General features: G+C 35.2%; 2 protein-coding genes across 3 annotated transcripts; one reads left to right on the forward strand and one right to left on the reverse strand.

Moving 5' to 3' along the window:
- Positions 1-2,630: 2,630 nt before the first annotated feature.
- Positions 2,631-9,638, forward strand: LOC122602650. The gene is made up of 4 exons (XM_043775248.1): positions 2,631-3,082; positions 3,484-4,140; positions 5,373-6,365; positions 6,927-9,638. Exons 1-4 carry the CDS (start codon positions 2,905-2,907, stop codon positions 9,464-9,466), a joined length of 4,368 nt encoding a protein of 1,455 aa, XP_043631183.1. The 5' UTR covers positions 2,631-2,904; the 3' UTR covers positions 9,467-9,638.
- Positions 9,639-10,878: 1,240 nt separating this feature from the next.
- Positions 10,879-16,167, reverse strand: LOC122603229 (alpha-taxilin). 2 transcript variants are annotated; one of them, XM_043775884.1, is made up of 13 exons: positions 16,081-16,149; positions 15,964-16,000; positions 15,199-15,600; positions 15,038-15,117; positions 14,723-14,831; positions 14,480-14,547; positions 14,140-14,217; positions 13,449-13,513; positions 13,020-13,086; positions 12,744-12,926; positions 11,741-11,797; positions 11,562-11,657; positions 10,879-11,202 (listed from the first exon to the last, which is right to left on the reverse strand). In XM_043775884.1, the coding sequence occupies exons 3-13, from the start codon at positions 15,593-15,595 to the stop codon at positions 11,068-11,070; spliced, it is 1,335 nt and encodes a 444-aa protein (XP_043631819.1). In that variant the 5' UTR covers positions 15,596-15,600; positions 15,964-16,000; positions 16,081-16,149; the 3' UTR covers positions 10,879-11,067. The 2 variants fall into 2 exon arrangements, with proteins under 2 accessions (XP_043631819.1, XP_043631818.1); XM_043775883.1 differs by lacking the exon at positions 15,964-16,000 and having other exon boundaries at positions 16,081-16,167.
- Between the last annotated feature and the right edge of the window lie 228 nt (positions 16,168-16,395).

Below are 16,395 nucleotides of genomic sequence, written 5' to 3' on the forward strand. Positions count from 1 at the left end.
AGCTTTTAAATAGATATTAATATAACTTTCTAAATTAATAATATTATAATGAAAATTGGTGTAAAAAGAAAAGAAAAAAAACTTACTAGCCTCTGTTTTTTTTGACACATATTATCCGCAAATATAAAAATATAAATTTAAATACACATTTTTAAAAAAATCAAAAACTCAAACACACTTTTCAACCCAATAGGGTTGTCACAAAAATAGTGGAGCCCATTTAGGCCAACTTACCCACGCTTCGACGTATTGAGCAAAAACCTAATTAAAAGATGAGTGTTACAAATGATTTTAAAATCGCTACAAGCATTGAAAGGATATGTCTATTAATGTTATTTTCATTTTATATCATACTTAGATACCTATTGTGTCAACCTATCAGCCTAGTAGATACTTTTGTTACTATATTGTATATGCTCGGTTTGCCTCACATGTCGATTGAATACTAAGTTTGGTTATCACAAGCTTTGTAAGAATCGTCTTGTCACTTCTATTTTAAAAGTTGACGTCACTGGAAAACGTTCACTCATTTCATGAATCATTTCACTTTGTATGAATCGTCTTGTCACTTCTATTTTTCAGTGGTAACGTATTTTTTGTGGTGATCACATTGCTCATTGGATATTGTGGTATACCCTTTCTTATTTCCAACCGTTTTTATATGTGATGGTGGTCGGATATAGCCGCCAAGAGTGTCGCAAGATCTAACTCCGACGTGTATTTGTGATGATGGTCTGACTTAACCGAGTGTTTATGTTGTTGGAAGTATTTTTTTGTTGTTGTCATATTAATCCGATATTGTAAATCGATCGGTGTTGCCATATTTTAATCTAGAGAAGCTATATTCCATGTTTTAAAATAAAGACTAAAAAAACTGGTGCTCTCTTTCATATTAAAATGAACTTTAATCTTTAATTCAATTTTAATTTATATGTTTTTTTTTTAAAAGACTTTAACTATAAATATTTATGTTTCAACTATACTCATAATATTTATATGAAAAAATATTAATGAAATAATAATAAAGTCAATCACAATCACAAAGATATGGTAAAGGAATTATAATGCATAATACGGTTTTTTTCTTTTTGGGATTGTATTCAAATGTATTTACTTAAAGCATGTTTGGTACAATGGAATAAAAATGGAGGAAGAGAATGAGAAAAACTTTTCATGTTTAGTTGCAATGGAGAATGAGAAAGATAATCGAGAAGTGAGAATCGATTTAATTCCCTCCATTCTATATAAATTATAGAGAATGGATAGGAATGGATTTTTTTTTGTTTTAATGATGTTATATGTATTAAATTTAATATTTATTTAAAATTTTGCATTTTTCATATATTCATTATTTGTTTGTACCAAACGACGAAATCTATTCTTTTTTCAAATACTCATTTTCTTTCTCCCTATATTTATTCTTTAATACATTTTCATTCCATTTGATTCACTCATCCAAACACCCCCTAATTATTGTGAATAGGGATGCATTTGAGGGACATTGTTTTTGTTTTTTGTTTTTTTAACTCGGTGCTCTTACTAATTGTCCACTCTTTTTTAGTGTGAATCCATGTTATTATGACATTTAATGATGGATCATAAACAAGCATTAAAATAAAGATTTGACAAAATGTAATATTTTAAAAAAATTTACTAATGTAATATCTATAATCTTTTATAAAACATATTGGACTCCTTATTATAGAAAATTTAACAATTTTTTCAATATTCCCATATTGCCCACAATCCACACATTACCTGTAATTTTATATCTCTAAACACAATCAGACAAACACTCTACCAAGATCTAACATGTACACACTCACTTCTTTCTCTCCTTTCGATTTACACACACGCATATCGATTACTCCTCCATAGTTTTGTATTATCATCACCGTTTAACCGCCGCAACGCGCGGACACCAACCCTTGTTGACAAAATAATTATATTCACTTGTATTCATGCAGGTATCGATACTAAATTATAAAAAATAACACTTTATTTTTAGAACTTTGAATAGTATGTAATATTTTCACTTAACACATATTAAAATATTTCACCTACACTTACCCCTTAATATTAATGATTTAATTCCACTATCAATCCTTTATCTTTTAAAAGATCTCTATTAACAATTTATATCAAGCATTTTTACATCAACTATTTACATCACTCGACGGCTCATCTACCACCAACAGTCGTTCCCACCACTATATCACCGCTGTCATAACTATTGTCACATTGCGCAGATATGGTGCTAATAGTTATATTTTAATGGGCCTTTGTTGTAGGCTGTGTAACAAAAATAGAGATAGATACCTAATCCTAGTAGAGTAACACATGACGATGACCACCGCCACACACACACATACTCCCTCCCCTCTTTATAATTTCAACCCGGACGTCAAAACATGAATAAATTCTAGCTTATATAATGACATTGAGTTACATACAACCCGTAACCCACCCGTGACTTTAACGTCCACGTATATCGTCAAATTTAATTTTAATTTAATTTATTTACTTTCTCCGTCTCTCTGGGCTTATCAACTCATTACTCTCTCTCTATTCTTTTATCGTTATCTCTCTCTAAACATTTTCACAAAACCAAAAAAAAATCAATTTTCTTTTTCTTTCTTTCTTCCCTGCGCCGTTTCTCTTATCAATTTCAAACCCTAATTTTTCAACGCACCGTTGATCTGTACAATTAATCACAACATATACAAATATATATAGATACAGATATACGTGTATGTATATATATCTATATATATACACACAAGAAGACCTAATTCTGTGTTTACATAGCGGATGTGTAACCGAAGGTGGTGTGGTGGTCACGTGGTTCTGTGATAAAAAGTAATAAAAAAATTGATTGATATTATATAATTCGGATTGAAATTGATGCCGCCGGAGATATTGCCAATCGATCGGAAAGACGTTTTGAAAGAGAGAAAACCGTCGTCATCGGAACCTGTTGTTCAAATTGTTCCGCCCAGATGGAGAGAGTCTCCTACCACTCCTTCTTCTCACCCTAACAACGTTGCCGGTGGTCCGCCTGATTACCGCCGTCCTTTTTCCGGTTAGTGGTTTTTCCTCTCAATTTATTAGGGTTTGGCGATTTGAAATTTTGTTGCTTTTAGTTTAGATTGTTATCAAGTATGTAAATTTTTAATTTTTTGTTGTGTGTGTATGTATTCTTTAGTATTGGGTCAGATCTGAGAGGATAACTTTTTATTTGCCAGTATGTGGTCTTTCTGTTATGATGTTTGTAAATTTCTTAGCTTTTTTACTTTTAGAGGGGATATGGTGGTGTAATATGAATCTAGGATTTGTGTTTGTATAGATCTGATGATTTTTCTTGTGATTGATGATATGGGATTTTGGGGAATATTTTTTGGTTATGAATTAGGGTTATTCTTTACTTGTGATAATGATTTTGCTGATTTTATGTTTTGGTGTATTTGATTGGGTAATAATTAGGGACCCGTGTGTCAGTGGATGTGGGTAGTCAGAACGACCGGAAAGGAGGGAACTCGTGGGAGGCGACTGCGTCTCCAAACGGTAACTTTCATTCCCAATCTGACTTTCTAAACTCGTGGGACCAACTTGCTAAGAACAACAGTGGTGGAGTCAGTACAACAGGCGGCGGACCAAGGCTCGAGAAAGGGAATTCGTTAGGATCTTCGATCGATTGGAAGCCTATTAAGTGGAGCCGTTCTGGTAGTCTAACATCGAGGGGTTCTGGTTTTAGTCATTCAAGTGGTTGTAAGATTGTTGGGGTTGACTCACTTGATACCAAGGTAGAGGCTCAACCGGGTAATGGAACTCTTCATTCGCCTTCTGGGGATGCTACACCATGTGTGACACCAAGGACTCCTGATGAGGCCAACTCTCGCAAAAAAGCACGCCTTGGATGGGGGGAGGGATTGGCAAAGTATGAGAAGAAGAAGGTTGACCCTGATGATGTTGTTGATAAAGAGCCTGGATCCAGCTATGGAATGGTTGATGGTGTTAGCAGCTCGGAAACTTCACTCCCTGGTCCTTCAAGTTTGCCTTCTGTGAGCCCAACAGTTCCTGGCAACTCTGAATGTGCATCTCCTACTACTTCCTGCTCATTTGCTTGCAGTTCGTCACCAGGTAATTATATGTATACCCTACTATGTTCACAAAATGTAGTTTCAAGTTGGCCATGTATGCAAGTTCCAACTGATACTTGAATGCTTTAAATACAACATTAGAGTTATATAAATCAGTGTTGGAAAATCTCGTGACATTTTAAAAGAACTGGTAAACTAAACTTTTTTTTAAGACATTTCAAGAAAGTAGTTCGTCTATACGAAATTTAAAGAGTATATTTTATATGTGCTGGTGTTAAATGATGCCAGCTAATGCACTAAGTATGAGAAGGTAACAATGTGTGTTGCTAAAGTACTCCGTAATAAATTAATAATGTATTTTTTTAATGCATGATGATATGTTACTCGTTTTTATAAAATTTAGTCAACATGCTGTTGAATTAAACATTTAAACGTGCCTCATTAAAGGTTCAAATTTAACTTAATTGGGTACATCACCTGATAGGAGTTTAAATATGTATAAGGTAACTAGCTGATTCCGATTACATGTTACTTTCACCGCTGATATGATATTAAAGTTGCAGTTCTTCACTTGTTAATATCTAGGTATAATTTTTACAACAGTATAGTGTATATTGGAGTAGAAAGAAATAAGAAAAAGTATCATCATAATTATGTTATGTTATATAACATCACCTCAGCTTTAGTATATGTGTGAAGTGCAACAGATACATCACATGAATGCGTGAAATGCAATGCAATATCAGAACTCCATAAATTAGCATTGGATTTCGAGACATCTAAAAGAATTGGCAACAAAAAATATCTCAGTGCTATATAGAAGGTAGTTTGTCTTTTGGATTCTAGAGTGAATCTATATGTGCAGGCATCTAAATGATGCCTGCTAATGCACTAAATATGGAGTAGAAAGTAAGTGGGTGTTACTATGTTTTCTACAGTGTGATATGGTACCCTGTGAAAGAAGTTAAATCATCTTCTGAGGAAAGTCGTTGATTTTGTGATGATAAGAGTTTTCTTATTAAAGCTCGGAACTTGAACATAAGTTTGTACATTATTGCTATGCATGCAATTTAAGTTAGCTACCAACCTGACAGGAGCTTATATATGTAAAAGGTCATTAGATGATTCCAATTTCCTGCTCCTTGTCCGTATGAAGTTAATTTACGATTTCAAGTATGCTACTAACAATATAATGCATTTTAAGCTATTACATATGTCAGTTCTTATATCACTTGTCTATCTAAAACTCCATTTGCTACTTTGACATGATAGGTCTAGAAGAGAAGACATCTCTTATGGCTACTACGGTGGATGATGATAATTGTAATCCTGGTCATGTGTCTCAAAATAACACACAAGGGTTAACATTTAAATTGGAGAATTTGGAGCTTACTGAAGGCTTTAACATGAGCTCTTTACTTGATGAACTGCTGCAGACTGATACAAGTGCTCCGGGTTCTGGCTTTGCCATGGACAAGTTGCAGTTATGGAAAGCAGACATTACAAGGACACTTGAAACCACTGAATGTGAAATTGATTCTCTTGAGAACGAACTTAAGTTGTTGATATCTTCATGTCCTATTCGACCTGCTTCCAGCTCTTTTCTGAAGGCGTGCAACAGAAAGAATACAGAAGATTTAAGAATCATCGCGACAAGCGATATAAATATGGAGAAAGCTGATAGTTTTTTTGAAGAACATACTGCAGTTGAAAGTTTAAAAAGAGAGAGTCCGGGCATGGCAACATCTAGATTCGTGGAACCCAATTCCATCATGGATGAACGAATAGAATCTTCTTCCAAGTTGGATATAAGATCCCAAAAAGCAGAATGTTCTCAAGATCATGTTGGTGATGGTATGGTAGCTTCTTGTGGGGATGGTAGTCAGGTCTCAACAGTTCCCTTTGGTAGAGAAGATGAGTTATATAAATCAATATTGGCTTCAAACAAAAGTATAGCAAAAAGTGTATCTGATGAGATGAGTATATCACCGGTCAGATATGTGCGTGGAGATATCGGGAGAGCAGTTGACAAGTCACTTATCGCGGAAAGAATTGCTACGAGGAAACGGTTTCTGAAGTTCAAAGAAAGGGTCACTACGCTTAAGTTTTGTGCATTTCACTATGCCTGGAAGAAAGATCTTCGTGTACTTTCTGTAAAAAAATTTGGGTCAAAGCCTCAAAAGAAGTTTGATTTGAGCTCCCGTAGTGGATCTGCTGACCATCACAAGCATCGTACTTCAATTCATGGTCGTCTATCTTCCCCAGGTAAGAGCGGTAAAAATTGTATGCATTTGTTATTATTATCAGTGGTCCTTTTTTTTGCATTCATTGGTATGATTAAACCGACCGAGTATTTGGGTGAGTTTTGCTCTATTAGGTAGAATCAATTTTTAGCCCGTCAATTGCCCGGAAACATGATGATGCATAACCACAAAGTAGTCTATCTATGGTACATCATGTCTTACTCCACATCCCAGCTAGGTTACTAATATCATATACACACATGCTAATAATGGTGTTTGCAAATGTTTTCTTGACATTTTTTCTTGGTGGGTATTTGAATGATGCATGCACATATCTCTAATTTGTGAAATGAATTCTAGCCTGGTCTTTGTATACGAATCTACTTTAAATGGTCTGAATTACAGATAATATACATTAAATGGTTACTTGCGATGCCTGATATATACCAAGCTATATATAATGTTCTATGCCTTTGTTATATATTATATTAATATTTATTTATTCATGAAGTGTGAGACTCTATTGTTTTATCACATTATTTCAAATTCTGAACCTCTAGTTTTTTTTTTTTTTTCATTGTAGCTGGCAGTCTAAGCTTGGTTCCAACCACAGAGCTAGTTAAGTATGTGAACAAACTGCTTACAGATTTACCGGTCAGGACTTGCAGGAAGGAACAGAAAATGCCTTCTCTTATATTAGACAGGAGTGAACGGATGAGCTCCAGGTTTATTTCTGATAATGGATTGGTAGATAACCCTGTTGATGTTGAGAAGGAGAAGTCCATTGTCAATCCCTGGACAGTAGAAGATAAGGAAATCTTCTTGGAAAGGTATTCTCAATTTGGAAAAAACTTTAGGAAGATTGCATCTTTTTTGCCAAACAAGACGGTTGCAGATTGTGTTGAATTCTATTACAAGAATCATAAGTCTGATTACTTTCAGAAAGCAAAGAGAAATTCGGAATTTACAAAAGGGAAGTCTAATACTACTAGTACTTATCTTGTCACATCTGGGAAACAAAGATTGAATCGAGAAACGAGGGCAACTACTTCTCTTGACATGCTTGGAGCTGCTTCTGCAATGGTTGCTAATGTGAATAGTGGTAGCATCGTAGAGCGATCAAATGATCTTGCTTCGTTCTGTAATGAGCAGGAGACAGCCGCAGCTGATGTATTAGCTGGGATTTGTGGATCCATATCACCAGAAGCTTTGGGTTCATGCATCACAAGCTTGGCTGATCATGGAGATGTCTATCACCGTGTCAGGAGATGCCAGAAAGTGGGTGGTTCATCGCTAAATTATGTTGATGAGGATACTTGTTCGGATGACAGTTGTGAAGAGATGGATGCTTCTCATTGGACGGACGAAGAGAAGTCGAGTTTAATAAAGGCTGTGCGGACTTATGGCAAGGATTTTTTGATGATCTCTAGATGTGTGAGAACAAGATCGAGCGACCAGTGCAGAGTTTATTTTAGTAAGGCTCGAAAACGTCTTGGATTGGACGTGATTGACATTGAAGGTGGAAGTGAAGGTACAACGGGGGCTAACCAAGGGGGTGGTGGGAGTGATCATGATGATACTTGCATGGTGGATAGTGGCTCTGGTATATCTCAAGATAAATCATCTATGGAGTGTAAGATGGAAGTTGAGGACCTGCACTCGTCTGATAGGAATGTGGTGTCTGATGTCAGGGAATCCGAGCTTGTGTTAGGGAATTCAGTAATGACTGACTTTGAGGCAGAAAATAAGCCTGGAGGAAGGATTTCGAATGCTGATATGGAGGGAGCTGCTGATAGTGAAGGTACTGAAGCTGCCAACGGGGAGGAATCCCCACAGAATGCATGTTCAGACTCCGCATCAGGTGCAAAAGTTGAAGATGTCACAGTTCCCAGTATGTCTGCCAAGCTTTTTAAAGATGGAATAGGCGAATCTGAGCATGAGTTGCCCAGCAGGGGTGGCAGCAGGTCCAATGATGATGCTAGTGCGGTGAGAGGGTCAAGTTGCTGTCCAGTTGAGGACCTCAATTCTGTTTCCTATCACTCTAGAGGCAGTTCTTTGGATTTAAGCATTGATCATCGAAACAATTTGGACTTGAATGCAGCTTCAGAAAATGTTTCATGCCAGGAAGCAGGTAATGGTTTTGTGATGTCAAATTTGTTTTCCAAAGACCTCAAGAGGAAAACTGTTGGCCAGGATGATGTATCATCCAGACTTTCTTTCAGGAAGAGCGGTCAAAGATCTTCAAGTATAGATGGTTATCATTTGAATCTTCCCAAACGTTCCCTTAGTAATAATGAACCACAAAGCAACTTTAAGCTGGATGAGAGTCATTTAATGCCAAGGGATGGCTGTATACAGATGTGCACTAGTTTGACATCTGTGTCCCAAGAGCAGAGACGGAGTTCATCCTTAGGCGTTGAAAAGCCAAATAGGAGTGGTGATGTGAAGCTATTTGGTCAGATTTTAACTAATAATTCATCTGAGTCAAAGGCAAATGGTACTGCAACTCTCCTTGAGAAGCCAGATGCTAACTTGAAGTTTGTTAGCCATAGCACTCATAGGAAATTAGCTTCACTGGATCTTGATCATAGTAGTAAAGACTTCGCTATTGGCGTGGAGAACAATCTGCAATTGAGTAGAAGTTATGGGTTTTGGGATGGGAACAGAATACAGACGGGGTTTCCATCTTTGCCTGATTCTGCAGTGTTACTGGCTAAATATCCTGCTGCCTTTAGCAACATTTCTACGATGTCCAAGTTGGATCAGCCTCAGCAGCTACATTCATCCTTAGAAAGTGGTAATGAACAATGTAACATAAACGGCGTTCCTAGTTTTCAGACTAGAAAACTAAGCAGCAACACACGAGTTCCAGGGTACCATCCATATGGACAGCCTTTTAATGTAGATAAGTTATTACCTGAGATTCCAAGACGGAAAGAGTTGGAAGCTTTGTCTAGCGGTGTACAACAAGGTAGGGGTATGAGTGCTGTTGGTGGGGCTTGCAATGGAGTCTCAGACCCTGTGGCAGCCATCAGAATGCACTATGCAAAAACAGAACTTTACAAGAATGGTGGAGCCGGTGAGTCTTGGAGAGGTAATGTTAGTGATATAGGAAGCAGATGATAGATTGTTTATGGGTGGTAAAGTTTAACCTTTTCTTTTTATCACCTCTGTAATATATGTTTGTTGTATGGAGTTGAGCAGTGATAGGACATGATGGCTCTCATATACTATTGCCGTCTGTTTTGGTTTAATTTTATTGTTAATTTGTAATATCTGGAGCTTTTTTTTTCAATTTTTTTGGCTGTATTTGTCAAATGCACAAAATAATATTGTCAATGTGTAGGAAACTGAGGCCAGATATTATGTTCTTTTTCTCTATTCAAATCGATAATTTAAACAATTGTGTTTATTGATGTATACCGAAAAGTGACGTGGTGTTTGATAAGAGTTGATTTATAGTTGTATGTTTGGTGGCAATAAGTGTCGCTGTCTCTTACTCTGTGTGTGGGGTTGATATGATAGAGAGTGATTAATATTTTAAGTCAAAACTCAAAAGCAGTAATTGTGGTAGGTGTAATCTCTTGGCAGCTTCCCCGACTCTTTCTTTCTTGTATCCAATAGCATGCTTTTGACCATTTCAAAATCCGTTTTTCAAATACTTCTGATACATCTATTTTCGCCCTTTCATTTTATATGGAATTATGGATGACATAAAAGGTTAACTTACATATTTGTAACCTATCTATGTTCAACGAGACAATCAAATCTAACCGGTCAAAGGACTACCCTTTGTAAAAATTCCAGTGTTTTCAATGTTAGAAATCTCCCGCATCAAGTTGACATCCAAACTAGAGCTTCGTAACGTGTTAACAGACTACCAAACTATAGGTTCGGTCATACTTTAATGCGAACCTGCCAGCTGCATTAATCCTTCACTTTGCCCCTTGTATCTCAAGTTAGAGCATATGTGCCATAGAAGGCTTGCTTAATTTCCTGGCTCCCAATGTTGTTGTGCACTATGTTAACATGCGCTATTGATCATGAATTCATGATCAAACTTGACGACCAGGAAGTGTAAAATACAGAAACTTACATTAGCACATGTCTTGCCAAAAGTCGGCAGAGTTGGCGAGAGATCCGATTGAGATTCAACGAAGCTCATTCACCATAACTAATATCATTATCTATGTTTTATTGTTTTTAAAGATGCATAGCACTACCATTGGCCTTACGGTGAGAGACAAATGATCAGTTTACACCTGACCAAAGAACCTATACTTGAACATCTTTCAAAAACTTGGTGTTTTATCCGTTCAAATATCAAATTTTTTGAGAGGAAATGATTTATCAATATGTGGAAATCATATCGAATATTGATAACTTTGATAGCTGCTGTTATTTGTCGAAAGACCAAAGCATTCATGGGTGTAATAAAATAGACCCAAAATATGCTCAGGAGTTGATCCAAACAGATAAATAAGCAGATTGGAACTTCCAACACACATGAACAGTTTGAATATGCTATTTGAAGATAACACCAACATTTCAAGATTCATTACTAATACAAAATGCTCGGGCTCAATCATCTAGAAGGTTTTGATCGCATGTTTGATTACATGAACATTCACTACAAGCCAAAAAACTTTGCTCAAACATAACAAACTGGATCGAGAAAATGAAACCTCAGATTTGATTTTTAAGTCTTTTAAGTGTTGTCATATTCAAGCAGCGACAGAATCCACATTGCTTTGCACTGCTGGATTTTGCTTCCTCTCTGCTTGAAGTGATCTACATAACGACTCGAGCTTTTCTTTTTGATTTTTGGTCTTCTCCAGTTGCTTCTTCATGCGTTCTCGCTGCTCACATAGATATCAAGTCATTTTCATTTGCAAATGAGAAGCTTCTTACTAAAATCAAAACAATTAAAAGGGAGATGTATACACAAAAAGATCATACGTTTTGTTGAGCTGTATATACATAAAAACAAGAATCGGACATTCTTTGATGTTTTTACATTTAATTCCTTTCTGTTTACCTTCACTTCTGTTGCATCCGTTATAAGTTTTCACTAACTGACAGCATAGGTATGGGAATTAAAGTATGTGATTTTTTTTTTTTTAGGCATGCAAGTGAAACAATTGGTAAAAGTTCTACGGCTAGTCCATTTAAATATACTTCACAGACTTCCATAACAAAAGGTAATAACAACACTCACCTCCTCCACAAGTTGTATGAGAGTGAAGTCTGACTTCTCTGTCTTGCCCTTCAGAAAAGTATTTTCCTTTTTGAGTTCTTTTATCGATTTTGACATCTAGGTTCACACACACAGGTACTTGTAAAGAACATGAAGCAAATCTATATTTACAATAGCAGTCGATAGAAATACAACTTTACCTTTTCTATCTCTTGCTTAAATGTTTCAAAAACCTCATTGCTCTTCACTAATGCGTCCTGGAAAAGTTTAAGAGCTATGATATAGCTGACAAACAATTAATGTATCATTCATGTACATAATAATGGACTTTCAATTTATGTAAACATCTTTGACAGATCATAGATTAGCCTTGAATTCACCAATATCTTATGCAGAGCCGGCTTTGAAGTGGCTCAATGGGTGCTAATGAGCCAGGCCCACCCCTTTCTAAGGGCCCATAAATTTTCTATTGTATATATATTTATGCAGACTTTCTGTACGTAGAAGTCCATTTCACTCCTTATATCTGATATATAGTCTGATACATTGATTTTGCAAACTTTACATTTTCCATGTTACAACCCTATACTGTTATCTAAAGTTCTTTCTAATCCATATCTTTCATATAAATTACTATTTTATCTTCTTTAGTAAGATATGGAATTCACTGGAAAAAACAAAAGTCAATTTTTACTTGGCCAAGTTTAGATTTTTTGTGATATACGCACAATAAAAAATATGGAATAATTTAGTATATTACGAATATGTAGCAGGCTAATTTTATACTCATAGTTACTTTTTCTAATCAATAATATACATACATAAAATTATATTTTTATAACTTTATAGTTAATTTTTAATTTCATTATTTATAAAGTATAAGTTTAAATAAATGGTGAGATATTTGTCTATATATAAGACTTTGAAATTACTTTCGGGTGTGTTTAGTTTTAAAACCTATCGGTGAGGGTTGTTATTCAAAAAATGTGTGGAGAGCCAAACGATTTGTTTAAGAAATATAAACTATATTATAATATTTTGTCATATATGTTTATGTCGAAAACATTTATAATTATCCTAATATTAGGATATTATAGCTTAAGGGCCCGTCTTCTACATTCGAGCCAGACCCCGGGATATTTTTACATTTTTGAAGACGGCACTGATCTTATGAACTAGTGCAACTTATTCCATGGGTCTAACCTGGAATTGCTGGAACTTTTCACTGTCTGCCGTTAATTGTAAGCGCAAATTCTTTTCTGTTGCCAGCAATGATGACACCTGCTCTGCATACATCTTCATCTGGGATTGTTCCCTGACAAAGTTTTCTTCGTGTTGCTGAATCTTCAAATCTGCAATTTGGAGTTCTAGAGATTTCTGCTTTAACTGCATCAATATTATGGAACTTAAATGCATAGCTTCAAAAAACAAGTTTACAAACATGGTTTAATGCATCAGAACGAAAATACAAGTAGTTACCTGGTGAGCATACTGTTGCTCACTAAGAGCAATTTGATCTTCCTTTTGCTTCAACTGGTTTCTTAACCTGAAGAGGATTTTGTACGTTAATCCCAAGCAAGTTAAATTATATGATGACAACTAACAAGTATGGTTACAGATATTAGTTGTTGTTGATAGGCTCCATTGCCTCATTGAGTGTCACCAGGAGAGATGGCAGCCACTCAAAAGCAGACAACATCTTTGTTTCCGTACATAATTTATCTATTTCCAATTTAGAATTGAGTTCTATCATAACGTTGCTAATATGCAGACCAGAAATTGGCTGATACCAGAAGGAAAAAATTTTACGTTTCATTTGACTTCAGTCACATGCCCTTTATGCAAGAAATTTTTTAATCATGGGTGCCTCAAAATTTAGCATAGAATATAGTATAGTATAGTATTCACATTTCATTCTCCTTTAGTTGTGTCAGGCTATCATCTCTTTGCTCCTCCAGCTTGTTGGTGACGTCCTGTGATACAGCAAGAAAAAGTAGTTTAAACTCGTACCATTTGATAAAAAAAGATACTATTATCCTACCACGACAAGAAATAACTAGTTTTTGCAAGAACGCAAGTATCTTATCTGGTAAATACTTAATAGGCACAGAAATCCACAAGACTTGTAAGTATTACTATAGGAATAGTATGTTCTTCAAAAATATAGGAAAAATATGCATACTCCTTTTTCTTCGAAGATGTCATTAAAGAACCAAACAAGTCAATCAAGAGGTTACAACTGATGGATATTATAGACTAGTTATGAAAAATAACTTAAAACATGTTAGTTATATGTCAATTATAACATTATGCTATCTTTTTATTTCATAGACACCAGGTTTGACATTTATAAGCAACAAAAATAGCTTGTTTTCAAGAATGCTGGAGCATGGATGTACAACTAAATACGAATAAACTAATTTCTCAAGCAATGAGCCAAGCTCATGGAAGGTTGACTAAGACATACATATATGGTCCCAAACACGCGGGCTTACACAGAGATCATGTAAGAACAGGAGGTTTCCACAAGCAACATAATTGTGTCATGTTCTACATGCTACTTTCCTACACATAGATTTAGTTACAGGTATACTTATACCTTTATAGCTTCCTGAAATTTGTTCGATAGCTCAAGCCTTAAGTTTTGACTTTCTGTTGATACTCTTTTGCACTCATCCTGCCAAACAACGATAAACATGTAAATATTATAATCAACAATATGCTCCTGGAGATCAACAACAAATGGACTTTGTAGTTTGGTCATAACTAAGGAACTTGTATAAATGAAGAAAATAAGTGACCAAAATGCATGTTACAATATAGGGTAGTTAATAAATTGACACATTCATATATTAATTATTCAATATTACACTAATCATCATGTTGCAACTACTAAAAAGTTACATGATGTAGATACATAAGTATAAAAGAAGGCATACCATCAACATCTTGTTTTGACGTTGTAGCTCTCTACACAATGACTCAAGCTTATCACGCATAGAGATAGCTGAAAATAGAAAGAACTATCACACTTATGTTGAAACATGCAAGATCTATGAGTTTATGACTAGTTGAAAAAAGAATAAAAGATACATACAATACATAGATGAACATGAACCAAGATAGAATATCTAACATCAATAGATCCATTCAATCACATGTCATCAATTAAAACAACATACCTGCATCTCTTTCAGAAAGAACTTTCTGATAACTCAAAGTGAACTCCAAAAATTCCTTTTCTGACTTGAATGTACGCTTGGCACTTTTCCGCTTAGCTTCAGATGTATCCTGAAACAAAATACAAAGTTAGAGATTTCGATATTAAGGACTCCTGATAGTCCAAATTAATGGCTCATTTGGCCAACAACAATACTATTATTTTTTTTTGAACGGACAAAACTACTATTATACTAATGAAACTTTCCAAACATAGGCATCACCAATGACAACCCACTTATTATTCAGTATAGATATACAAAGTTATTACTAAATACTTTTCTGCTTGCTCCAACGCTCTCTGATGGTATGGTTCCTTGAACATGGGCCGCTTGCGCTTCCACTCCTTGGTCCGTAGCTAAAATACAAACATAGCTAGTGTTAACAGCTGAACTTGGTACAAAAACTACGATTTCTTTCGAGATAAAAAAATTACTACTTTTTTCTGAAACTTGACACATTTCTCTGGCATTCTTCTTCCCATCACTTAAAGGAGCCATTTCCTGTTCCACCTTTTCAGAAACAAAACTTGGCGATCCAGCATCAGTTTCGCCCGACTTCTGCGCATCACAATCACCAACATATTCGGAGAGCTCAACAGGGAACGTTCTTGCTTGGTCACTGCTTCCATCATCTCCTTCACACGATTGAAAGTCATCCACTACTAAATCAGGCCTGGAATCAATTTCTACTAATCTCTCTTCTTTATAATCAGTAACCTGGACTTCTTGCTCCGGTGTAGCAGGTGACGATACTAACGGCTCTGCAGAGCTGTCAACAAAACCGTCAGGTAACGAATCGACTTCGGGCAGGTGGGTCACTGCAGGGTTCTCCATTTCACCTACATTTTTATAAAAAATCAAATCTCTGACAGTTCAGACTCTGGCATGAATATATAACTTAATGAGTAAATACTGACAGTTTGTATCAATTGTATAAAACTAATCACAAATTAAAGATACGGGTCATATATATTGTCACATAAAGATTCAGAAAATAAAAAAAAGAAGCAAACTTGCAAAATGAAAATAAAAAAATTTAGGGTTGTAAGCAGTTATAATTGACCTAACTATCTAATCAAGAAATTGATGGCGATTAATAAGCGTAACAAACAACAGGTAACGATGATTAAGTATTAAAAGCAAGAAAACCTAATTGTAAAACTTATTCTTATCATTATTATTTTATTATAATAATAACGTACCAAAGGAGACAGAGAAAAAATGAGGAGGCCTGATATTCTGTTACGAAATCAAGATATTTAGAGAGTGTGTGTAAAAATGCAGGTAACATAGGAAGGAAGGAAGGGAGATGAGCTAACCGTAGTTTCAACGACAATCCCTGGTGAAGCAGGTTTGTAAACTTTTTCTTTTTCTTTTCTTGTTTTGTGTTTGTTTTTCTAAATTTCATTTAGGTACTCGTATATGATATGATACATTAATAATCCTTAAACATGATCACTTTACATGTGTGATGAATAACTATTACAGTAATAAAAACGTATATTTAAAAAAATTTACTATCTATACTTTTACAAGACATGATAACGAGATATGTCACCTTAATATAAAGACATTATATTTATTATGTTACATAATATGTAAATTTATAAAATGTTTTTAGAAACAATATATAG

Source organism: Erigeron canadensis, chromosome 6 (genome assembly GCF_010389155.1).
Source record: "Erigeron canadensis isolate Cc75 chromosome 6, C_canadensis_v1, whole genome shotgun sequence".
Classification (NCBI taxonomy): domain Eukaryota; kingdom Viridiplantae; phylum Streptophyta; class Magnoliopsida; order Asterales; family Asteraceae; genus Erigeron; species Erigeron canadensis.